At 41.4% G+C, this 27814-nt stretch overlaps 1 protein-coding gene across 2 annotated transcripts in view; it reads left to right on the top strand.

Annotated features, from left to right (window-relative positions):
* The window catches only part of LOC144729733 (neurexin-1-like), a 379724-nt gene that overhangs the window by 82075 nt on the left and 269835 nt on the right, over window positions 1-27814 (top strand). For both annotated transcript variants that reach the window (XM_078610192.1, XM_078610189.1), the window contains exon 2: window positions 20122-20423. In XM_078610192.1, coding sequence (XP_078466318.1) covers window positions 20122-20423 — 302 coding nt within the window. The remainder of the gene's footprint in view (window positions 1-20121; window positions 20424-27814) is intronic.

Here is a 27814-nt window from a genome sequence, read left to right on the forward strand (position 1 = left end):
CCCTCCCAACCTCTGTCCACCGAGCCTTATGAATGGGTACACCACATTTACTCGATCAACAAGTTACGTGTAGTGGGGTAAAGTGTGGGTACTCCCACCCCTTCCAAGATGTTTGGCCAGCTTGGAAGACCAGGCTAAATGCGATCGAGAGGTTGTTTTCTTCACGTCCCTTTAGTGGAGGCACTTCTGCCAGCAGTGTCATGTGCAAGCATTTGCAGGGCTGCACCTTAACGTTTTTACTTTGGTCTAGAGCGAGTATCTTTTTCCAATTTAAATGCATACCCATGAAAAAATAACAATGCCATTGCTGCTCCAGTAATATAAACCCCTTTTACTGACGCTAAAGCCGCCCCATAAATTTCAGTTGTTGCATGCGTTTTTACTGATGGCAAAATACAAGCGCCTTGTTGCTAATGCCCAATTGTTTTTTTTACAACCCAGGGTCTGCAGAATGCCAGACTGTATTTTTTTTCAGGGGATGTACCAGGCTTTTAGATTAAAGGTCCAAAGCATCGGGAAGAAATAAAATGATAAATGTTGCCCTAAAGCCAGTTCTGCAAGGAACGGCCGTTGCCTTTGATTCCAAACTGTTATTGATTATCTGTTATCTCGCTGCTCCAAGTGCAAAATTTCTTCACGGCCCCGATTCCCCCGGCTGATGTTTGAATGCAGATAAAGGGAGCCATGCCGGTGCCTGATAAATTATGACAGCCACGCAGAGTCCTCACGGGAGCAGGCCCGGGCCGATCATTCTGTCGTCGGTTTACACCCGCAGGACTGACCCACCACATTTGCCGTGCGAGATAACAAATACACACATCAGGGCTTTTTTTTACAGATGCCTTTTTTGGTTTGTCAGTCATAATTCGGAGCATTGTAATTAATGGTGATGGCTTTTTCATTTGTAACATTTAAGTAAAATGTTAATTGCTTTTATGCATATTTGCTTTTATATATATATATATTTTTTTACAAATTTATATATATATTTGTTTCTTTTCTACCTCTGTGGTTTCTAAGTGTTCTGTAGTCATGCCACCCCCCCCCCCCCCGGTGAATTTGGTGGCTCGCACTGCTGAACTTGGAGCACGGTAAATGGTGATTGATTTACATTTTCCCAGTGTTGTTGTTGCTGCCATTCTGTTACATCTACAATTGATGTGCACATTTTTTTACGGGGTTTCAATCCAACTTTTTTGTAGAGGCAGTTGTTTTTTCCCCCTCCAAAACATTGCCGCAATATAAATGATCATAGTAATCATTGACAGCCCTGTGTCATGCTTCCCTCACACCTTATCGGTCATTGCGTGTTTTTGTTAATCATCATGCTTCACCACGCTGGTTCCGTGCGGCTTGGTGAAGGTGGGGCACAGTGCCGGTCCAGATATCACTTATCATGGCCGGAAATCGAACTCGGGTTGCATTATTCAAGGTGCGGTGCGCCAAAGCATTATGTATGTATGTTCATATTCTTGGGTTTTTTCGGTAAAGTCACGTAGGTAAAAAATTAAAATTAATAAAAGTAAAATAAAAAATAAGATAAAAATCACGACGTTTCGGAGGCAACACAAGCCTCCGTCTTCAGGTGGAACCGATTTATTTACTAAATCACGTCGTGATTTTTATTGTATTTTTATTTTACTTTTATTCATTTTAATTTAAATTTTTTACCTACGTGACTTTACCGAAAAAACCCAAGAATATGAATCCTTGCAGTCACGAAAGCTTCAAATCTAGAAATATGTATGTTCAACTTCTTTCGTGCCGTACGTAGCCGACCGTGCTAATCGGAGGTGCGGGGGAAGGACAACAAACTAAACACAAATCCGTTTTAAAGAAATTCGTTTTCAGTGTTCATTTAAAAGTGCGTAGCTCCAGTGGCTGCTACACCCAAGTCTTGAATTGGGGTGACATTAACTTGTTAATAATCGAGATACAGGGCCGTTACTCTCTACAATCATTTTTATGTGCCACTGATGCCAGAGGAGCCAGTAATTCAGGTCGCTGGGATCATGAGTGAAGTGCGCTAACCGCTGCACCACCACTCTTCTGCCGCGCTGTCGTTTGAGCAAACAGGTATTCCATTTGTACAAACCTGACGAATTCGGCTTTGTTGCAGTACTAATTGAAAATACATGCTTTCATTGAACGGATGCTTTTAAGCAGATTATAAAGGTATCGTTTGTAGATTTTTTTCTCTCTATTTTTTCTCTCCAAACACCACATTGTAAAACAACATTTAAACGCCCTCATAAATCTCGGAGCCCATCGCACGGTTCTAAAATATTCACCGGAAGGGTGCTGGCAATCCTTCAGATAAGGTCATTGTCCTCAAAATTATTTTCTGACTGCCCACATGCCGTGCAGCAACAAAGGCGATGCTTCATTTCACTGCAGGGCCTGATGCTTTTTGGCGAGCGTTCCGCAGCCAATGGAAATCATTACTTCTGACTGCTGCGGGTTGCACGGCCAGTGCAGGGCACACGTGTGCCTCTTTACTCATGGGGGTGGGGTGGGTGGGGGGCAAATGAACACTGTGTGCTCAATGGAGCCAAATTTCATAATTGGTGGAGGTCTTCGCTCGATCCCTCTGGGCTCTTTGCACAGAGGGCGGCTGGCTTTCTTAGTGGAGCGTAATTAAAGTTAAATGTGCGCACTTCAGTAAGGGCGGCGGCGCTACGGATCAACTTTGCCGAAAGCACGCGGAGAAAATGTATTGGCTCTCGGCGATTTGCGCAAATTTTTAGCGCTGACCCTCGGCAAAGAAGAATATTACCGATGGCTGTTGGCTATATAAAAGACCCCCATAGAGAATCCATGACTCGGCAGTAAAACGATAGCACATAATCAGAATTTCTCTCTTTCTTTCAGCTGGTGTCGTGTTTGTTTAAAAAACAAAAGCTTAATGTAAACATTTGGGGGGAAATGCTTTTACAAAACTTGCGTGCGAACAATGTTTCTATTGTGCTCAGGTGCCTCGGGCGACTCCTGTAGCTCGCGCCAAAAGAGAAAATGGTGATAAACGTCCAAGCATGAAATGTAAACATTTGTGGTATTTCACTGTGGAGAAGGCCAATCCGCTAATTATACAGATTTAATGCATAGAGACAGCCCTACAGGGACAAACAAAATCGTGCAAACTGTGTCGAGTAAACAAGCGCATAAATATTTAAGGGATGCCAAGTGAGAATTGTGGGCAAAAGAACATGTTCCTGGTTAATATTTATAACCGTGACATGACAACGTGTATGCAGAGTGTTGATTATTTGTTGTTTTTCGATGTAATGACAGGACGGTTATCGCACGGTGGCACTACAAATTGGCATATTTTTTTCAAAATTATCAACCCCTCATGAACACAGTGACACGTACGTTTTGTGTACGGGACAATGGCTCATAATGGTTAAACGACGCCGCTGCAATCAACCGTACAAACAAACCCTTTCTTTCTTTACCCCCCTCTCGACCCATTTCTGCACCTCCGCTGGGGAAATTATGAATTCCGATCATTCGGTGAATATAGGTTTTTGGTGTCCACGCATTGGCGCACCTAATAACAGGCAGAGTTTTTAACCTGCTCTTGCACTAGATGTTAAATTAGCCAAGTGTGGAGGTGGTGTGACATCGAGCGCAGCAGGGCCTGCGAGATTTGTCGCGTGACCTTGAGCGTTGGTGTCACAGTTACTTTTTTTTTTAAAGATGATCTCGGGGCCCTCGTTCTGAAGCGCAACACCAAATTGCCACAATTTCTGCGAAGCGGCATCAAGACGACGTCGCGGCCAAATTACACCTTGACCATTGTAAAAAAAAATAATACCCTCCGGAACAAAAGAACAAACTCGTCGAGATCTCCTCGTAGATGCGCGTTAATACGTCGTAAGTGAATAAGTGCATTACTTAAAGAATATTGGTATTTTAAAAAAAATTACTGTCAATTCAAAATGTACTCCATTTGGCTCTGCGTGGCCAGATCTGTGTAAGATACTGCTGCTGCTGCTGCTTCTGCAAGGGTTTCTTGAGGTTGCACTGCAGCCCTCCAACGCGTTTTCAAGCCGTGCCACGTGTATGTTTGGCGCTGCGTCCGACCTTTTGTCCCACGTGCTGGGAGTTCCTGAACAAGGTCCCAAGCACCTGGAGCGAAATGATGGACATTATGCCAAACAACATGCGGCTCAACCCACCCAAAAAACCCACCTCAGGTCGGGTAAGCTCATCGATGCAATTTGAATTGGCAGACGCAATGCTCCCTCTGCTGGTCTCCAGTAACTTTCCCATGGCAAGACCTGTTTGTCGTTTGTTGCCGAACTATATTCTAATGCTATTGTAAAGTGATGATTGTTTATTTAACTATATTAACTGGTATAATTAATTTTGAAAAGTGTAATCGTCAGCAGCCATGATTTATCCACGGCTGGTCACTATTGCGAGTGTGACGATGCTCATCTCTTGAGCTCTCACCCGGTTAAACAAAAACACAATCTCAAATGCTTAAAGGCCTCCACCCAAAACCATCCGCATCTCTCGCCGTCTCACGACGCAACAATCCCTGAGGCGATTTCATCGCTCCGCCTCTGCGATGGACGTTCTCCCAGTGGCCTTCCCTCCTTTGACTGCCAAACCACCGTTAGTCTCGGACCTCCGGCCCATAATCCCTTTCGAGTCTTGCCCAAACCCACCTACTTTTATTCAGTCAGCATTAAAAATAAACGTAGATTATTCAGAGCCATTATAATAATGATCCACTGTTATAGTTTGTTAGCATTTTTGTGCTAAAATTCTAGTTATTAACCCTCAACCCCACCAGACAAGATTGCCACGAATACAAATATATTACTTCATGTGGCTAATGTATTGATCGAATTCTGACCCATATATTAGAATATTTATTGCCAAGTGTTTGGGCGAAACAAAACGACTACCACTTGATTCTAGATTTGAAGCTTTCGTGACTGCAAGGATTCATATTCTTAGGTTTTTTCGGTAAAGTCACGTAGGTAAAAAATGAAATAAAAATTAATAAAAAATAAAATAATAAATAATCACGACGTTTCGGAGGCAACACAAGTCTCCGTCATCAGGTGGGACCGTCACAGCCAGATTTGCTGCATCAAGTGAGCATCAAGTGAGCAAATCTGGCTGTGACGATCCCACCTGATGACGGAGACTTGTGTTGCCTCCAAAACGTCGTGATTATTTATTATTTTATTTTTAATTAATTTTAATTTCATTTTTTACCTACGTGACTTTACCGAAAAAACCTAAGAATATGACTACCATTTGGCCTGACCCAAAAACAAAACAATGGATCGGTCAGTAGCATGCCTCTGACTCGTGTAATTCCCAGCATGCACCTCCACACGCTTCTTTGTACACTTTTCACCTTTTCTTCCATTTTCTCTGTCAAGGTCAACATTTAGGATAACGGATAATACGCACGCATTACAAACCACCATCGTCCTATTTTCATCCTGGTCCATCTCTAGTAATCACCGACAAAGGTGTACATGCTCTCCTCTGTCTTCCAGTTGTGTTCTTCCAACAGATATTTTTCAGTTGTGTTTAGTGAACTTGTCGCACGTGACTTGTGTTTAGCATGAGCTCAACTTTGCAGGCTTCCTTATTAATGTTTTAAATTGTTTCCTGTCATGTATTTCCTTTGGATCGTTAACGACCATGTCACGAACAAATTGCATGGGCAAAATACTCACAAAATGCGAGCTGAAAGGGGAGTCAGACAAGGAGACAATCTCGCCAGAGTTATTCACAGTAGCATTAGAAACCGTTTTTTGAAAATTCGATCTGTGAAATTTAGGCATATAACATACATTAAGAACACTTTAACTGTCTAAGAGTTGCAAACTTTATTGTACAACTCCAAATTATAAAATAGTCTAATTACATTTCCAGGAATACTAAAATGACTTTCTTTTAGAATATCTGTTAGTCAGCTCATATCTTTGTCAGCGGTTATCCTTGCCCCCTCCTAAAACACCAACGCTAATAAGGCTTAATCTGCCTTTCAGCTATCTTCCATTCAACCAAGAAAAAGTCACATTTTAGCACAGTCTCTCCATAATTCTAGGCTGGCTGCACTCCATTGACTGCCTCGATTATGAACGTTGGGCTCTTTGTCACAAACTTTGCTTAAGTGATGTTTACCAAACGGGCCAGACACGTGGCACGAGGGTGAACCCACGGAGGCAGTGTAACTGCACCAGGGTGGCTCACTGGCTGGAGGGGGGCCCACCCAGGCACCGCATTACAAAGAGGAAAGGGGGAAATTGAACAAGGGGTCCCCCTTAACAATCCTTGCACCAGGGCCCTCACCAACTTCGCTACACCGCTGCGTGAGCAAACTTTATTCGCAAAGGAAACATGACCCACTTTTCAAGCCGCACTACATCGTTGTGTCTCAAGCATTAAAAACGTCTCGCGTCTTCATATTACAGAACCACAGCTCGTTAACACACTGTAAAAAAAAAACATCCCGTCAAATTCAGCCAGGAGATTCATAGGAGAGAAAAAATTACTGTAATAGTTGATGGCACATCATGTAAAGTGAAGCCACAGTTTTGCTGGTATACTTATTTTTTACGGCACAATAGGTAAATGTAGGGAGAGTGATGGCACAAGTCCGTCTTTCTACACTGCACTCTGAACACGAAAAACCTGAGTTTGATTCGCGGGCTAGCCTATAACCACATTGGTGGTGAATAATATCTGAACCTTTTCCTGGACCGCCACATGCCCCCTCAACAACCTGCATTGACCACTGTGGTCAAACAACTCTCATGACTTGCATTTAAGTGAAGAGATCCCTCATATAGCAGTGGATTAACAAAGGGTTGTCTATTATTATGTAAATGTACAAACCCCTATAGATTTAGCATGGATGCCTCTAAAGGAATTCCAGTCAATATGTTATAAAGCTGAGCAGTACATTTGTCTTTGCATGACAGACACTTCAATTAAGAGGCCTAATGATCATTGCTATGCTTAGTATTCATGAACAACCTCAGTGTCAAATTAGAAGCATGGTATTTGCTTGAAGTTGTTAATAAGGGTTCGTATCACCAAATATATACGCGTGCACAATTACCTCCGTAATTGTGTTTGCAGCACGACTTTAGCGGATAGAGGTGCAATTTTAAAATGTTAAAGGAGATTCATCGTTGTGACATATGTGAGGACACATTTTTTTAAGTGGTTACTGTACTGTTGTGGAAATAATGGGTTGGAGTGGTGGCACAGTGGTTAGTACAATGCACAATGAACCTGGTTAACTTTAAATTGATTCCCAACCACTGTTACCTTTGTCGGCGAGCGATATCTGGCACATTCGGAGGCAACACCACCTGTCACCAACCTGCCACTGGCCACATTGACTAAACATTGCCAAACATCCCTCCCCGGCGTGGTGAGACCTTCATCCAGCAGCGGATTGACCGTGGCTGATGATATCAGTAAGAAAAGCTAAATTTCACATACATTTAAAGTGACTGCACATTTGAATAATTCAGCTGAAAGTGTTTTTTTTTGGTAAGTGGGCTGCTATTCAAATGAGAATTCCACAATTAATCAATTAAGTGGCTGTTACTTTCCACACCGTTATTGCAATGAATGGAAATTCACATTGTAATCCTAAAATTTGGGTGAAACAATGTCAAAGAAGCGATATTTTGCAAGCCGTGGTTGGTCGCCAAGGTTTTTTTCTTAATGGAACAAGAGTTCAGGAGAGCACTCTTGCTATCAGCACCAAATAGATCCCTTGACACTGCGCCCGAGAGAACATGTGAGTGTAGATTCCGTGATCATGGACCCACAGGAAGACCGAGGTTGCCTATGGTATGACCTTGTGGCTAGAGAGCTGGGAGTTTTCGCAATTCTTTTGGGGATTACTGAGCACAAGACGCAGGGTTTTTGTCGATGCTGTCTCGTGCATGTGCAGATGAACCATGACACCGATATACCAACAGTGAATGGGGGTATCTTTAAAAAAAAAATCAGGAATTTTCTTGCACTCTGATGCGTTTTTAGGTTGTTTCGTATGTTGTATCAAATATTATTTGCAATGCACTGGGAGCTTCTATGGGAACTCAATTCAGACTAAGATGTGGCATCAAAGAGCTATGTAGTATAACTGTGAAAACCCACACAGTAATAATTTTGTAGTAATTTTTGTCATCTGTATTCCAAGAGCATTTTGATTGAAAAATTTAGTTTTTTCATTAACATGTAAAAGCACGGGGTTAAATTATTGTACAATGATTTGCACGTTGTGACATGAACCTTATTATCTGAGTTCAATTCATCAGTGGTGCTTGATAGCTGATCTCATTTTGCACATCCTCCTTCCCCTTGTCCCAACAACACCCGCGGGTCAAAACAGCACAACGAGGCCTTAATCCAGCAGTGGATTGGACAACAGGTTTATACGTACATATACAGGAGCACAGTCCGTCTTGCACAGCCGGTGAAATATTCACCATGCCAAACATCTTGTCAGCCTGCACATGTGCAGCGAAGGCACCTCCCCGGTTCCAGCCGGCGCACGAAGAGCCGTGGGCCTGTGCCATGCACCTCCCGAGGTTGCCATCGATTTTGTTCGTCCGTTTCACGAAAATATCGTGCGCGTTACAAATCCTTCTTACGGTCGTAATTATTGTGCTATATCACTTAACGTTACCCCATTTTACACTATGAGATCTCTTTTACCAGTGGCAAAATATAGTAGTAGGTTTTTACCCTTTTAAACTGGTACAAAACTGACACCTTTATACAGGGCATCATGTTTGCAATAACCACAACACAAGTAGTCAAAAATGCAAACAAAAAGAAGCAACTCTGATAATGATAATAATATGCACTATCCTATATTTTGCCACTGGTAAAAGAGATCTCATAGTGTAAACTTCAAGGACAGTGCATATTATTATCATTATCAGAGTTGCTTCTTTTTGTTTGCATTTTTGACTACTTGTGTTGTGGTTATTGCAAACATGATGCCTTGTATAAAGGTGTCAGTTTTGTACCAGTTTAAAAGGGTAAAAACCTACTACTATAAGTGACCCCATTTTGTGAAAAAGTGAAAGTCGTTTTCTGCTGAAACGAGCATAGAGGTAGTGCCCATCTCCTATTTACAGCCTTGAGCCAGTGGTGGAAATTCCTCATTCCTATAGCAGGGGCGAGTCCCTCCAAAGACCAATCACTGTTGACTTTTTCACAAATTGTAGCTAAAAAAATTTAATTGTAGCTATTTTGTCGACCCGGGACGGTTGATAGGCTGGGTTAACCCCAAACGCGATTTGATGTTTATTTTGTAAATGACCAAAAACTCATCATCCATCGGTTTACTCCGCAGAGTATGTGGTCTTTTTGTTGTTGTTGCAAAGCTGCAATGCCACGCAGCCCACGATACAAGCTGTAAAATACACAGCTCACAGGATCTGACAACCACAGCTTTCAAACAGTGCTGCAGACTTTTTAAAAGGCAATCATTTTTTAAACGAAGGTGTGGTAAACCAACACGGTGGGTTCATATCACAACTCATGGCATGCCCGTGCCATGAGTTTTGTGCTTTTTTTACGGTATACCCATTCCTTTGATCACCGCTGCCAGAAGACCTGCGTGCCCAAGTTGTCTACGTTATAATTTCGTGCGTATAGCTGAAAGTGAACAAAACCCCGTTACACTACCCAGTGTGTATTTGGCAGCAGAGAGGCTGCGGTGGTGAATAAGTGAATGCTCGAGCCACGTTTCACGTTCCATAGCGCTGACTTGTCAACGGAATGGCTAAGACCACTGCCTCGGTTTGTTGTAAGTCCGTGGAGACCTCTGAAAGTCAGCTAAATGTAGCCCTCTAACTGTTTTGTTTTAAGAATAAAAATTACTCAGAGGAGACCGAGTGGCTTAGAGGTCAGAGCACTTAGCCGGCACCGGCGGGAACAGAATCGTTATTTATTTATATGTCCAGGATAAATCCGATGAGCTATGAAGCTCTTTTTCATAGATGTCCAGTAGAACCACGGTTAAACCGGCTTCCCTGGTGTAGTGAGTTGATGGTCTTTGCCTAGTCATCAGTGACTACACAATAACCACAAACAAACTGGCATCATATTAAACGTGCATTTGCACTAATTTAAGCTAACCTCCAACTCCAAAATAAATAAATATTTATATTTTGACTGTCGTGTCCCATGATCATTGCAGGGGGTGTGGGAGAGTGCAACCCCTACCGTGTAAAAGTAAAAATACAACTCAAGAGGATTTTTACGAGGTCTTGGAAAAAAAAACACTTTTAAAGCTGGACGCACAGGGTGATGATGCCCTGCTCTGAAAAGTGTATTCTTCGCCTCATGAAATCATGCCGATAGCATAGTAGGAATAATTTAGGGGGCGGGGGTGGGAAAAATAATTTTTTTTTCTCATTTGTGGATTTTTTTTCCTGTGTTTCTTTCCAGCCCAGTGGCTTGGATCATAGTGGTAGATATCAAAGAGCAATATTTCTCGTAACCGTTGAAGTGGCCACATATCGCTGTGACACTGTGGAGGGTAAGCACAATTTAAAAGTAAAAAAAAACATCTCTCTCTTTAAATAGGATTCTTCCCCCAAGTCTTGCTCAATTTAAGATGATGAAAAATGGTGTGTTAAAATTTTAAATAAATAGAGCACCGAGTAAGTTTAGCACAATATGGTTACATTTCTAACCCAATTTCACGTATGAACATCTCGTTTTAATGCCATCTGTCCGGTGAATTATTGAAACATTCAAGCATCATTTTTCAAAAAGGAATTAAATTTATAATAACTATCATAATGTAGTGGATGCTGCCCGTGGTTTAATGTTTAGCTCTCTGGGCTTGCGGTCCTGAGGGAGTCGTATTGATTCGATCTCCCGGCTCGGCAGTAGAAACAATGGGGCAAGAGCCTTAATCCGTCCATTCCTCTGTCCACAGCAGTATGAATGGGAACGCCACGGTTATTCAATGTATCCAGGTTATGTGTGTGTGTGTGGCGCGGGGTAAAGTGAGGCCAAATAACCTCTAGATGGGTTCTCCGCAGCTTCCACTAGTGGGGGGAGGGGGTGGGCCTTCTGCCAGCAGAGGCATGAGCAAACAGTTGCAGGGCTGCACTTTTACCTTTAATAATAATAGTAATAATGCTGTTCTTGTTCAATATATTAAACGAGTTCTTTAAATCTTATTGGTTCTTTCAGTAAAGTCACGTAGAAGGGAAAAAATAAAATAATAAAAATAAAACATAATAAAAATAATTCTCACGACGTTTCGGCCACAACGCAAGCAGCCGTCCTCAGGTGAGGAACAGGTCTGTCGGGAAGACAGCGTCTGAATGCAGACGCTGTCTTCCCGACAGACGCTGTCTTCCCGACAGACCTGTTCTTCACTTGAGGACGGCTGCTTGCGTTGTGGCCGAAACGTCGTGAGAATTATTTTTATTATGTTTTATTTTTATTATTTTATTATTCCCTTCTACGTGACTTTACCGAAAGAACCAAGAAGATGAATCCCTGCAGTCACAAAAGCTTTAAATCGAGTTCTTTAAACTATAATTTTTGTAGAGGCATTCATACAACTTTGTGTATTCACACATAAATATCTGACCTTTGTTGTGTCGGCCATTTTACCAGTTGAATGCAAGTGCATAGGTGGTTTCCCAAACGTCTGCACGCTGAGACAATTCCTCCCGAATATTCCTGCAGATATTACGTGATGTGCAATATTACAGTACAGAATGCGTTTTACGTATCATTCCAATAAAAAGTCACGCTGAGGCTGAAATTATTCCAATTTCATTGATCATTCAAATCTTCTTGCCTTGCGATGCAGCATGTTTACTGCTGTACGAACAAAAAATCGGGGTCACAATATTTGGCTAAATTGCCATAATAAGATGCGCAAACCAAACTGTGTACGGGTACTTGCTTAATCCCCAGCTGCTGATTTGTTGGGAACGTTGTCACGTCTCGTATACACCGTTTGTGGCTTGCCAGAAACACTCCAGGATGAATCTGAGTTACACATGTTTTCCCCGAAGAGCATTGTTAGTGTCAAAACGTGTAGAGGTCTCTCTGATGTGAGTGTGCGGTGAAATGAGTATGAGGACCACCTGGCTGACATGTGTAATGGTTTTATGAACATTGCTGCAGTTGTCTGGCATTTACAATGTAGTATTTATACCCCATAAAAGGAAACCGTTACACTTAATGGAAATGGTATATATTTTTTTATGAGGTGCATACACATTAAAGGAGGTAATATACATGCGGATGGAACGGTATTTGCAGTGGTTAGTGAGCTGCGCTATGAACCCAGTAACCCGAGTTTGATTCCCAACCATGGCGAACATTAGTGGCAAGTGATATCAGAGCCTGTCTGGCCTTCCACCGACACCCTTCACCAATCCGCACTGGCCAGCCTTTGTAAAGTATGGTCAACGAAACAAAAACCCATCCTATGGTGGGCGCAGGTCTATCTCTAAAGACAACTACCGTTAACTTTGCACACAAAGTTGTGCTCATTTTTTGTAACCCAGAGGGATGATGGGTCGAGTTAAACCCCAATCAGGATTTTAATTTGCAACCTTCTGTTTATGAACCGCTCATTTTCCCACTGAGCCACCTAACCTGATTAAGGTTAGTCAAATATATATATACGTTACATATATATAAACAGTAGGTATTTTGATTTTAATTCATTTTCCCATGTGGGTATATGAGTATGTTTTCAAATAGCTCACGAAATGAAATGCCAACACATCTAAATAAAAAAAACAATAAAACAAAACATTGCCCACAGCCAATTGCATCAGTAATGTAGCAATTCTATTCCGTTGCCGTTATGGGTTTGGGCTTGGTTATTTTTTTTGTGTGATTTCTAACACCATAAATTGTAATTGCTTAAGAAAGTAAAAATGGGGGTATATGGCGTGCGCTGTCCTAGGGGTAATGGAAGGAGAGAGAAAGGGCCTTTAATTCTTTGTCGAGTGTGCAGGTCTCCAGCCAAGGAAAAAATGAATGTTGATAATGCAGGATATTTAAACGGTTGGCCCATTTACCCACACGTAGCAGAATACCGCGAATCTCAATGTCATCGACGCTGCAATGCCTCATGAGTTCAAAGTGCTCTTGTGGAGTTAATGTGCTCACACACTGTATACATCTGGGTTTTGGCAGGGCTTTATTTTACACCCCTTTTCTGCTGAAAACGACTCCCACCCTTGTGCATGTGGTGGTTTTTTGTTGTTCTCCCCACGTATGACAGACATAAAGCTACCGTTGCCACTGTTTCAGTTACGTATTTTGTCCTTATTCATCTCCTCTGTATTGAATCCCGAAATCAGGGTGCACCCTTTTATTTGGATTTGGCTTCATCTGTGTTGGGTTTTGCAAAAGTCAGTCTGTTCCTGAAGAACACCGTGTTATGGAAAAATTGTCTTTAAATAAATCATGTATAGGGTAAAGCACAGTCCGCGATAACACGTGAGATGCGTATGCAGGCTGAACAAAGACTGAGGCGGGTGGGTAGCATCTAGAAGCATCCAGCAGCATCCCTCTGTGTGTGATGCTACGCCAAGGCAGCCGTACGACCACTTATTCCTATTCACGTGACGTAATTCTATTCACTCAATCGCATTCAGCAATTACATTCAATTCGCATCCGCGTTATAAAAAAAAATCTGTTTCCTAATGCCTTCATCGTGTTTTATTCAATTTGCGTTATGAAAAACACGCATTATAGGTAGAACAGGCTGTATCAGTATAATTGTTTCCATCTAGAGAGGAATATAAAACGGCTTGTTGGTGTGTTGCCACTTTTTTAAATATTTTGGTTTGTCCCTTTCTTGAATGACCGTCAGATGACAATGATGATGATTTGTTTTTGACAAGAGCCACCCCCTTGTACGCTGGTGGCATCTCAGATTAGCGACTTATATCACACTTCATCTCAACACATTCGAAAGGGCACCCACGGTGGCAGCTGTCCCTGTGTGGCACAAGGTGACTCAGCACTTGGCCTGCGAGTGGGCATTAGTCTGCCATTAGGGAAGAGATGATTGCTATGGTTAATCCCTATTGAGTAAATTCGTAAAATCTTGTCTCATGTTTCACACCAGTAGTACTGTAGGGAGAAGTCAAATGAATGTGGTGTCCCATTGTCCTGGACAAACCTATAGGTGTATATAGGACCCATGTTATTTAAAATAAAGAAATATACGTTTTTATTCCCCCCCCCCCACCAGCATTTTTTCCACTTGTGCCATCGGTGCCACGTGTCAGAGAATGGCCCATTGTCTTGCTCGAACCTTACGTCTGGTACAGAGTCAATGTTTATATAGATCGCTGTAGTCAATGTAATGATAAATAAATCCTCGAATGTCCAGAGCTGCTCCTTGAGAGCCAAGATTGATTGATTAATGCTCCAGTAGCGAATACCTTTCTGATGTAATGAGCGAGTTCACCGAGGCCAATGTAAGTCTGTCCAAGTAGGGCTATTAAACACGAGAAACAAGCTTTTTTTTTTTGGGGAAATAAATGATACCTTAGGTGATGACTCCCAGTTATGGTTGTGTGGAAGTTTTAATACGGCGGTAATCTCTTGAATTTAATCCAAAAAATGTCGGTGTCCCGATTTGATTTATATTATTTGCATCACGGTTACTGAGCATAAGCCCACAGGTTTAAAGACATAAAAGGCTAAGCAATTAGCAACAATCAGCATTATTGAAGGTGTAATATGAATCATTGTTTATTTTTATTTTATTTGAGAAAAATTATTAGAACTTGGGAAAATACATGATGGGAGCGAATTCCAGAGTTGCATGGTGCGAGGGGGTTTTGTGAACCGCAGTGTCGTGGTATATTGAGCACGGTTAGCTACGTACGGTGTGAAAGAAGTGGAACGTACATGCAGTGTGGTCCATATTATTGTGACCCCCCAACCCCAATTGAACCCGAAAATATTTTTTTTCCTTTGCATTTTTATTAATGTTTTAAATAAACTTTACTAAAAAAAATCTATTATGTTTTAGAGAATTAAATGGGAGGTCGCAAGACATCTGGACCCCACCCCGTACTAACGTACGAGAATGCGACGGTCGGTCTGGTAGACCGGGTGTAGGGGACCAGTGGGTGAAATTCGTGGGATCAGTCGTCATGGTAATTGCGAGAGAAGAGTGACGCGTACGGTAACTCGACTGTCAGTGGTCGAGCGACTGAAGTGAATCTGCTTTTGGAGAAAGCCGATGAAAAGCGAAGCAACGGAGTAAAACTATCGGCTGTGCCAGAAAACTGTCTAAATAATCCTTTTGTTGTTGTAAATGCGAATGTGCAGAATCACGCAATTATATTTAACATTATTGTGAATATTTCATGAAAAATGGTGTAAATTAGGCAACACAATACGTGCTACCCAAATTAACATCTCTTAAATAAATATTGTTCCTAATTAAATTAAACCCATTATAATATATTCTTTTTTTAAAGTGCGGGTGGGGGGCGTGCAATCTTTATCTTGGGCGTAAATTAGACGTCCACGATCATTTCGGGTTAACTTTCCTCTCTTGCTGTCGGTGTGGAGCGCATCACCACGCGCAGTAACGCAATTAACATTTCTTGAAAACCGAAATTATTGGCGCGTTCTAGTTTTTATTTGTATAATTCCTTTTGTGGAACAAAAAAAAAAGCGAAAAAAATGCAAATCCTTCGATTAACGTAGCCAACGTGCGCGCTGGCTAAGCCTCGCTTAATATGTAATGCATATTTAAATAAACACAAAGGAGTGTGCGCGTGGATAACGTTAATCACCTCTCCCCTTCACTCTTAACTACAATTGCTGTATCCGCGCGCAATTGCAGCGTGCGACGTAACGCACACGAACTAAATATCGCCGGTTGTTCCCGAGCGGATGTTTTACAAGCGAAACGCATTCGTCAGATATGATTCTACGAATCGCTGTAGCAGGAAAGTGTTGTTTCTTTCGCGGGGCATCGTCACGTCGCGTCAGCGCAAGAGTGGCCAAATTTTTGTTTTTACTGTTTGTCCTTGGAAAGGGACCAGAGGTGGGTAGCCGTTCCTGTAGGAGTGGATTTTTGTTGATGGGAGAGGTGGGTGGGGGAGGGAATCACGGCTAAGAAAAGAGGGGAAAAGGGGTCCCTCATGGGGAGGATCTTATTACACGTGAATGCACCGTGCCGTGCCACCATCTGGCTTCACGCTGGACGTTCATTGATGTTGCTCAAAATCCATGAAGAGCATTAGTATCGCTGTGATTCTCCGGCCGATGGTGCATGATGAAAATCCATGCTAAAGTGCTCAGCGTGAGGCCATCGAGGTGTATTTGTGCGTATTTTTACTCCGGACAAGGTGGCTATTAAATGTTTATTGATTTCGGTGCACGACACACCTGCTGCGCCTTTCATATATTGGCACAACATCATGGAGAAAGAGAAAAAGAAAACGCGTTTCAAAAACACCGGAGGCGATGGATGTTTGGAAGGCTGTACTAATGTTATTCCGGGGGCGCGCTAAGCCCCGGACATTATGTCGACATTAATCGAAATTATTTAGATTGGGTTTTTTTTTCTTCCTTGGTTTTTTTCTAACCTTTTGTGCAACTATTACATGGCAGGTGACTCGGCCATTGATCGGCTCGCAATCAGAAGGTTGCGAGTTTAAATCCTGGATTCGCTATAAAAAAAATAGCACCAGTTTGTGGTAAAGTCAACGGTAGTTGTGCTCTGCACAGACTCGCACCTGCCATAGGAATGTGGAATTTCCATCACTGGTTCAGAGTTGTAAATGGATAATGAGTGCTGCCTCAATGGTCATTTGAGCAGGGATCACTTACATTTATTGTGCTACTCAATAGTGCTTTGATTCGACAGTGATGATACGAATCTAAACTAATGAGATTTGTGAATATGCTGCAAGATATCCATTATCAAGGATATCAGAGTACCTGGATGTAAAACTTAATATTTTCCTGCACTGATTAGGTATAATTGTTGATGTGTTCGACAATTATTTAACAGAGTAATAATGGACAAATAAATACAAATTGTGAATTGTCTGGAAATTATGCAGTAATGACTGAAAAAGTACATAACACTTGATTTTAAAATCTTTTCTGATCTAGGGTGTGCAATTAAAACACATTAAAGTGAAAAGTAATTGTGTTTTTAATTGCGAAAATTACGTCGACTCATTATGTTAGGGCATGGGCTTTTCTCTTTTTGTGTAAACACATTCGCACGTCTTCTTGGTTCTTTCGGTAAAGTCACGTAGAAGGGAAATAATAAAATAATAAAAATAAACCAATAAAATAATTCTCACGACGTTTCGGCCACAACGCAAGCAGCCGTCCATTCGCACGTAACACAAAAGCTTTTTTTTTTATATATAAAACAGCAAGGAAGAAATATAATACATACGCATTCATTCTGTAACGCTTTGAAACGTGGTTATCCTTGTAAGCATAACCTTTTTTTTTATTATAAAACATACTATACATACCATCAACCTTCAATATGGAGAGGTGCATGCGATTTAGATGCGTGACAGTGACTGTTGACAAAAGTGATAACAGTGGCAGCCCTAATAGGGAAAGTGCCAAGTGGAGGACCACCGTGGAGATGGAGTGGTTAAATCAGCATGCAGGTGTTAGTGTTAGCGGCTGCTGAAGATGTTGAGCAACGTTATCTTCCGAGTCCGCATGATGAAATGACGTCGCACAGCGCATGGCACAACATCGCCAGGTCGCTGGGGTAGCTGTGCTCATGACATGTCACGTTACCGCCTTGGCCGAAAAGGCTTATTGATCATCCCCAATTTGCCCTGTTTATTCAACAGTGAGTCCCAATTAGGAACAACACCTTTGTACCAAAAATGTGTTTACAATTGTTTCATCTCTATGAGATCTATCGTGAACCCTGCTAATCAACCGATTACGATGCACCAATTTAAACTGCTGGGTTGGACAGACGCGGTGGGGATTTTAAAAAAAGGTGCCCCCTTATTGTTTCGACTGCCGTTGCGGGAGGTTCAAATCAATCCGGTGACCTCGGGATTGAAAGTCCAGTGAGCTAAGCATTGCACCACGGGCAGCACCCCGCTGGTAGTATTATTGGACAATGGAAATAATAATTACAAAAATAATTAAAATCATTCATGCATTGTGCCCACACACGCACACGATATTGATTATAGTTGTGCATACCGATTGGCTAATAGGGACAATGCGACAGACCAGCATTGTCCATGGAAGCTGCTCTCCCCTATCATTTGTAGAAGATTGAATTTCAGCATCCTTTAATCAACACGTTAAACAATGCATTGAAAATTCGGGATTTTTTTTTAAAGGGCATCAGAATATACAAAGCTGACCATTACTGTGTGTCAGCTTGCGTTAGTTTTTAATTGTGATTTTTTTTTGTCAAAAACTCTGTGTAAAATAAATGATGGCAAGGGTGAAGTCCTGCAATTTCTTGCTTGTGCCACCGCTGGCAAGAACGGCCTCCATTCGAGAGCCATGTCAAGGCTACTCTCCCCGCGCCGGCTAGACATCTTGAAAGAGGTTGCAGTACCCACACTTTACCCCGTCACACACAACACGACGACACATCTGCTTGGACAGAGAGTGGGTGAAATTGACGGAACTCACCCCCTACTGTTTCGACTGCCGTGCCTGGAGATCTAATTGCAAGCACGTTCATCATTTACGCCATTATACCGGCAGATAATTGTGGGAATGTGCAGATTGCAAAACTGTATCTTCATTTGCAACTCCGATTAGCACGGTTGGCTACGTACGGTGCGAAAGAAGTTCAACAAAGATACATACAGCGTGGCAAATTATATACTGTACGTGCACTTGAAAGGTGAAGTAACAGGTTTGAAGGACGAAAACAATTCACTTGCGTCTAACTGAATGATTCCTTCACGGGAATTTTTAAAAGTATGATTGATGTCCTTTAATTTCTCAGCATTTCAACCGTCTGTTTCTGCAAGATAATTAAATAAACTAATAGGGCAATACACACACACACCACGTGCGCAGAAAGGTCTGGCTTTTACAATAAAATCAGACATTTAAAAGCGCGTGCCGAATTTTGAAATGAGAATAACGGAGCCAAGGGGGCCCAAACGTAAATTACGCACACACACAATGCTGATACAGCAGAGCTTGCCCATAGGCTGCACTGTAATGGCCGGCCAGCCAGGGCAGATAGTTTCTATGGCAACGGGCATAGACCGTGACCGTTGGTTTCAGGGTTTTTTTATTCATTTTATTGCAGGTTTTTTTTTTGGTTTGTTACCGAAACGCATTACGTATTTTTTGTTATTTATTTACCATTACAAGTGGAGGTTCTTATCCAATGTATATATTTTGTAACCATCGAATGGAAGTTGCGATGCATAAAGTTACGATACATTAATGCTGACATTTGGGATATATGCTCATTTGAAACTGATCTGGCAAGGATGATTTCGTTCCGAATACATTTCAAAATTATGTTTAATTCAAAGACGGTTAAAGTGTTTTCACTGGTGGGGTGGATCTTTCCATAATGTGTTGAAAATGTATTTTATTTTATTTAACGCGGCGAATGTCATTTCCGCCTAACATGATGAACGCTGAAAACCTGACCCTCCTGACCTTGTCCAATTCCACCAATCAACGTGCGCTTCATTTACATCCCTTGTTGTGAATCCTCCCGTTGCGCTCTTAACCTCGCGTTTGGGCGGTGGCCAGGGTGGCTCGGTGGTTGACACTTGCGCCTCGCAGCGGGAAGCGTCTGGGGATCGATTAACCAACTCGAGTGTGTGGAGTCTGCATCTTTTCCCTCTGTTCTCCATGGATTTCCTCTGGTTATCTCCAGTCTCCTCCTGGAGCTAAACAAGAAAAACGCAATGTAATTGGTATTGGCCAAACATCCCAATGCTGAAAAATTGCCTGCACTTACTATTTTGGGATTCTGCGAAGACTTGGCAGGACCCTCCTGAAAAAGAGCATTGAGACTCACTGAAGTTTTCCTGCATATGGGTAAACAAGTGTAATAATAATGATAGTAATGAAATGTTTTCTTTCTTGTAATATTACAGGAAGAGAAGAGAGCATGGCCACCTTCAAAGGGTCAGAGTACCTCTGCTACGACCTGGCCGCTCATCCCATCCAGAGCAGCAGTGATGAGATCACGTTGTCCTTCAAGACCCTGCAGCGCAACGGTCTGATCCTCCACACGGGCAAAGCAGCAGACTACGTGAACCTGGCGCTCAAGGACGGTGCCGTGTCGCTTGTTATAAACCTGGGCTCGGGTGCTTTTGAGGCGCTTGTGGAACCAGTCACTGGGAAGTTCAACGACAACAACTGGCATGACGTCAAAGTAACTCGAAACCTGCGGCAGGTAAATGTTCGTGTGGCTTCGCAGGAGAGTGGCGGACAGGTGGCAAAGATGGAAGGAGGAGACCGGCTCTCCTCGACGACGGAAAATGAAACGAGTTCATCGGCGATAATTCTATCATGAGAATTGTTGTCCTGTGTTTCCCCTCCTCCTTTGAAGGTCGACAGAGTTATCAAAAGTCAAGACGCTAGCCGGCGTTAAGAAGATATCTCAGAGTTGTTGAAAAGTAACATGTTTAAACAGGGAAAGAGTGGAAATAAAACGTCTTGAATTGGAGGAACGGTCAACATATATATAACAAAAAACATTAGAGCGGGATATTGTGAACAAGATTAATTTATAAAACAGACCACGTTTAGAACACAATTTACCTGTACTGACTTTGCTTGCTGTTGATGATGAAAAACATTAAAATAAAAATGTAAATACCTCTGATAACATTCTGATAAATCAGATTTAGATAAATCAGTTTGTCATATATTTAATTTCATGACCTGATAAAACTTACCATATGATAAAAGGAACTTCCCAATATAGCTACACACCAACCAGTATGAGATGGTATTTACCTCAAGTTACAGTAAACCGTTCAGAAAATAGAATATAGGAAGGAGGAACCGCAGGAAGCTACTAACTTGCTTGATTTTATTGTGTCACAACTTTGTTTTTAAGACCTATTTTTTGGTCTGCTTTGTTCGTGTAGAATTTGGTTGCCTTACTTATGTGTTAACTAACATGCTTATTAGAATACTAACATAATTCATTCATGGAATGTGTCATTTACTAACCTTGACCGGCTGTTAACGTACAATACTAACACTTTATTGCCATCATGTTTTGAGTAACAATCTTTAAGTTCACAATTTTAATTTCCATTTTTCCTCCCCCTTTCTGCAAAGCTGTCAAGCATTGGACACGCTATGGTAAACAAACTACAGATTGTGGTAGATACCATTTTTTAATTGCCATTTGTTTTGGGTTTGCCTTGTGTTTGAATCTTCTAACATCTCTTGATTTCTTAGCTGTCATCTCCAATCAAATCACGCGCAACTGCCGTCAGTGCGTTCCGCTTACTTTTAAAACCCTGCAGCCATTTGTTGGTTTGGTTATCGTTTATTTATCTTGTTCTCGTCATGATTTGTTTCGTATATCATTTGACCTTTTTGTTGTTATGATTGCTCTACTAATACTATTATTTGTTAAATCGGTTCAGATTAAACTAAGATGAATACAGCATCAAAGCTGCTGCATTTTAACAGTAACCCTCTGCTTTTGTGAGAGCCAATGGGCAGCGTCAAGCTTCTGATTACCCAACCCAACCTCCCGACCCCCCTCCAACATCCCTCCCACTTCTTCTCTGTGCATGGCATGAGAATAACACTGCAGATCCCAGTGAATTGTTTTCGCTTTAATTTGTCGTGCGCTTCCTGGGCATCACCAATGGGACATCAGTTTGTTGGGCTGAAGCATGCCACAGTGCTAAAACCAGACAGATGTCCTTGATTTGCGTGTTTTGTTTATTATTATTATTATTATAGTTTGCACAGCTTCTGGCCATGGTGACACGTTTTATGGTTGCAACTATTCGAGCAATTGGGATGATTATTAAGGATCATGTTTTTTTCTGGTCGAAAGATTTCACGAGACAATGTTTTTTGCCAAAATATGTGTTTGTGATCAGCTGCTTAATTGATATTTGCTTGTTGGTTCCAAATGAGAGCTGGGAAATCCCCCAGAAATTGTTGAGCCAGCAATGTTAAGCAATGCTTTCCTGCATCGTGAGTGGTCTTAATTGCGCAGTGTATTGGTAGTGATCACGACGCTTTCTGATCAATCGCGATGCAGGATATGCACGGCTTGCATTCCGGCTGCGACAATTCCGTGCCCATTTAAAGGCTTACGAGACATCCTGGTTTAGTATCATAATTGGTTTAGACAACATCAACAACAAATATGATACTGCATTGGCAGTGGTGCACAAATAACAAAAACTCAACACATCCGTCAATAACACTGCACTAAATGGAAAATAAATATAAAGATTAAGTGATGTTTTGGGCAATCGTCCTTCTTCATCGATATTTTCTCCTTTCTCCTTCTAGCGCAGTGTTATTGAGAAATGTGTTTAAATTTTTTCATAGGATTTTTTTCCAATAAAAAATAATGACATTTTTATTTATATGCCACCATGTGTAACATGGTATTCACCGGTGGAATACATATTCTTTTAAAAGAATAAAGTAAAAATCAGATAAGAGCCCTGAGGCATTGCATTAAATGTCTGAGCAAAAAACAAACCACCTGTCACTTCAGATTTCAGACAATGGTTGCAGCCCTGAACAGTGCTCCGACCACGCTCACCCGCTGCTTTGTTGTACTGTTTCCCACAGCAGATGTGAGATCCGTGTGAGCGAGTGAGCGCGCGCGTGTGCCTGTGTGTGCGCGTGTGCGCGTTGTGTGCACCATTACGTTGTGCCTGTGAGAGTTCTTTCCAGTCAGTGCACGGCCTTTCTCGTACTAACAGAGGCATGTGTTACAAACACAGTCGCATAGGTAAGGTTTTGGCGTAGAACATCAATGTGATTTAGTCATTAATACTCCGTTATGCCCATTTTTATGTCTGATGTGCTTGACTGACATCAGTTGTTTTGAACATAACCCCACATGCATATTTAACCCTATTTCAATTATCCTTCTTATTTTCAATGAAAAGGAAATTTATTTAAAAAAACAATCTTTGATTGAAAAAAACATTGCTACGTTTTGTGATATGTAAGAAGTTAAGCCTTAGATGTTTAATGAATGTCATTGACATAATTTGGACTCCACCTTTTCGGTCACACTATCTTCAGTCCTCAGATTTCTTCCCTTTCCCAGTTGAGGTCTTGAATTTTTGATGAACACTCATAGTCGGGAGTAATATCGGTACACGTGCTTAAAGCAATAATTACATGTGAATTGGTAAGATTTGTAAAAGGGCATTCAAATAGGTAGGTCATCAGCGAGATACCCACGCACGTGGAATTTTTGTGTGGTGGAGACGGAGGGTAAGAGTGCCTATGCCCCTCTAACGGCCCTATTCACGGTGTCATAAATAAAAAAAAATCCCCGTGGCCCCTCGTGGTGGACTTTGCAGCAGAACATGTAGCATTTTTTGAAGTAGACAAAGGGCCATGCTTGAGATGAAATGGTACACCTTGTATGGAATGTCTGTTGCAACAAAATTGTCGCAACATGTTCCCTGTCACTCATGTTTTTTTTTTCTCAAATTCAGGAACGTAATTTTTTTTCAGCGATAGTGTTTATTTCTCATTCATATTTTCCTTGAAATTCCCACTGCTCTCAACTCCCCAACTAACCTTCCTTTCCCCGACATTGCTCTAACATTCTGCCATTATTCCTTGGAAAATGAAGGACTTTACAATTTAAAAGTACAAAACAAAAAATAAACCACATATTTAATATTTCTTAAAACTGACATGTTATATATAATGGTATACGTGAATAACCATCTATTTTGACAGGTTTTTCAGTCACCGTGGCTTATGGCTATGGGAACAAAAATATATTTTTTAAATGCCTCTTCATAACATACCTAACTTTAGCCAGAATAGAAACTTTATAATGATGCCCCGTAGGTGGAAAACCATTACATACAATTTAGACCTGCCAGATTTTATGCTTTTGAGCTGCAGTGAAACCAGAACATTTTCTGAGAAAAATCACATGGGGCATCAGACTGAGACTGGCCCACTCAACTACTATAATTGCGACATGAATTGATTTGAGTAGCGCCGGGTGAGTGGGGGCACTTTCGGTATACACTATCCTCTGGAGAGCGGCCGATGAACAAACACAAATATTGCAAGGAGTGGCATTGCCTTGACACGCACGGCTGACATGAGCTCAAAATCAACATCAGCAGCTCCTCGCATGAGCAAGACAAACAAAATGCTTTACAGATAAAGTATTATCTACCAATGAACATGAATGACTGAAATTGGCTTGGCTTCAGCCCGAATAGTCTCATAATACATAGACACATGCATGATCTGCACTGGCGAATGTTTACAGATAAAAACATTGCTATAAACAACAACCACAACAACAACTGTGAGTCATTGTTTTCTTGACTTTTTTCTCGAAGTATTTTAAAATGAAGCCCTCTTTCATGCCCCAAGGAGACTTATGAATTTCAGTCAGATGTGTTAATATAGGGAGCATTGGTGGTGTAGTGGTTCACCCACTGTGCCACGAACCCAGCAACCTGAGTATGACTCCCAGGCACAGTTAACATTGGTGGCGAGTGATATCTGAACAAGTGATGGGCCACTTCTTCACAAATCCATGACGAACAATTTTGTGAGGAGGCTTTCATCCAGCAGTGGATTGACAAAGGCCTGTAACTATACATATAGTTCCTGGGCCCCTCCCTTCTTCACAAACCCGTACCGACGAGTGTGGTGAAGTATAGTCAAACCCACAAAACCCAAAGGCTTGGTGAAGCCATCATATAGGAGAAGATTGGCAAAGGAATGATTATTGTATTAATGTGTATATATATTTAGTTTAAAAATTAATGCCATCAATATATGATATGATTGTTCATCCTATCCTCCAATTTAACTTGCTTAAAGATGAGAGATTTGTTGTGATAGTCAATATATCATAGGTGGGACAAAGTCATTGTTATGCAAGTCCAAGTCGAGTCGCAAGTCATCAAATTCATGACTCGAGTCTGACTCGAGTCCAAGTCACATGACTCGAGTCCACACCTCTGCAATATATACTCAGCATGGGGGTGGAGCATTGAAGCTGTGGTGCGTTGGTTAGTACGCCGTACTATGAACCCAACTACCTGAGTTTGATTCCCGTTCTAAGCTAACGTTAGTGGTGAGTGATATTTGAACTGGTCTTGGGTCCCTCGCCTTCATTAACTCGCACTGATCAGCGCGGTGAAGTATGGTCAAACGACTCCCCCTGCTGTCATCCAGCAGTGGATTAACAACACTATTGTGGCTGCTAAGTGGTCAATTAATTTGCAACGAAGCCGCTTATCGCGGAATCATGCCAGAGAGGACGTCCACTGAGGAAATGGAGCAATGAAATCAGCTTGTGTGTGGGTGTGCCTGGTGGATTATTCCATCGAGGGACTATGAGAGGTGGTGATGGCTTAACGATGCCTGCATCTAGCAATGGATTAATTATCACATGATGATGATGACATACAAAATTAAAATAACTTGCTTTTATTATAAAAATAAATTCTCACTTAGCAATGTGGAATATATAGCTAATAGTCTGTGTCATTACCTACAGTGTGTAATAATAAATAATGTGCTAGCCGGTAACTAAAGTTATTATGTTTCTGTCAAGTCCTGACACGATTAAGATGCGATAGATATAGTGTAGCCGTGGCTGTATCAGTAATGTGTTCACATTTGCCAATAGTAGCATGAAGGTCACGAGCGGTGAACTCAATGAATTGTGATATTCCTTTTTTCCAGGTCCGTGTTCTGAGCAATAATAACTATACAATATATTTAACAATAATACTACTAAAGGTAATTGACAGCATTGTCAACCCACTGCTGGATGAACGGCTTTCACAAACTGTGTCGTCAATGGGGTTGTTTGACCATATTTCACCGCGTTGGACTTTGTGGGTTGGTGAAGGGAGGAGGGGGTGGGGGGGTCCCAAGATCATTTACAACATCGCTCGCCGCTGATGTTATTCGTGGTTAGGACTCGAACTCAGGTCACCGGTATCATATGGCAGTGGGCTAACCACTACGGTACTGCTTCCTCAAATTTCCGAATAATTACACCAATTAAACATTATGTTACCTTGTAGAAATATAAGGTTCAATTTAAAGTGCTCGGAGGAATTATGGTCATATTTAGTGCCGAGTATGTAATGTATGGAATAAAATTGATTTAAAAATTAGCTCTAAAAATGTCAAATCAACTGCTATAGTTTAGTTATTGGGTTAAGCTATGACCATCATTTAATTTCACAGGATGTAAGTTATATAATTAAAATCCCTACATAGCTTCTAAAAAAAAGGCAAAAACCTGTTTCAGTGGCAGACATTTATAATTAATAATATAATAGGGATACTCTCATGTCAATGAAACCATGCTGGCAGGTGCTGGCACATATTGTTCTGTTACAGGAATTTGATAATTTGAATGCAAACAATAGTGTTACAATCCGAGCTTTTGGCTGGTTGTAAGGGAGACAGCGTCATTCTCCTCTGCGTGTGTACAAGGGAAAGCCAACTCCACTCTCTGATTTACGCTCTCCCCTATTACTCGTCAGTTAAAAGTGATTGTCTGCTCGAACAAGCATCGCTGCTGCCGATTCGCATCGCCTGTTGGAAATGCCACATTCCTATAACAGGCACACGTTTATCGTAAAAAAGAGGTACATGTTTGATTTGCCCCAACCAAGATTTTAACTGGCAACTTTCCGATTGCGAACTGCTAGCTAGCTATGCCACTCAGCTTAGGTTTAAACTTATCTATGCATTATTATTTTGGATGTATTATCATGCTTGTGGGAAATTAATACTCATTGAGATCATTTTCAAACTATGGTGTTAGTTTGCACTAGGCAAAATAATTGCTGGGAAAATATTTTCCTTCCCATTTCATTCTTACTCTGCAAAAAAAAATGCTTCATATGAATGAAATGTGCAAGCCTTCTTTCTTCAAAACCCTTTGTCAATCTACTGCTGGATGAAGGCCTTCCGACGACACTGTGTTGGTCATGGGGATTGACCATACTTCACCACACTGGTCAGTGCACATTGGTAAAGGAGGGATGGCTAGTACTGGTTCAAATACCACTCGTGACTGATGTTCGCTGTGGCTGGGAATTGAACTCAGGTCACCAGGTTCATTGCAAGTGTGATAACCATTGTGCCACCACTCCATTCCTTGTCAGCTTAATAGTGCCTAAATGTACTGTATATAGTTTTCATTATACTTTAAATAGTTTAACTAAAACAAACATACCCTTTTTAGACATATACATCAATGACTTTGTGCATTCTAAATCTGTCGCCTCTGAATAAACCTAATTATCTTTCTTGGGTAAGTTTTAAACAGCACTAACGATGATAAATGTTTCCTATTTTTTTATTTTTTCGCATCTAAAGTCTTCACAGTAGAAATTCCGCATTTTTGCAGTTTGGTGATGTGCATGTTAACTGCTCGTCAGTAACATTTGACCTTGTTGGGAGATGAGTTTTCTATGGCTTCATCGGGTACTTTAAATTTATTCTCCTTACTCTCAGAACAGAATTGTGCATTTCGAATCGAGCAATGTGAGACCAGGTAATATGCAAGTTCACATGAAGTCGTACCTATTCACAACATTGTGTATGCGG

This window comes from Lampetra planeri, chromosome 33 (assembly GCF_965212315.1).
Source record: "Lampetra planeri chromosome 33, kcLamPlan1.2.h2, whole genome shotgun sequence".
Taxonomy (NCBI): Eukaryota; Metazoa; Chordata; class Hyperoartia; order Petromyzontiformes; family Petromyzontidae; genus Lampetra; species Lampetra planeri.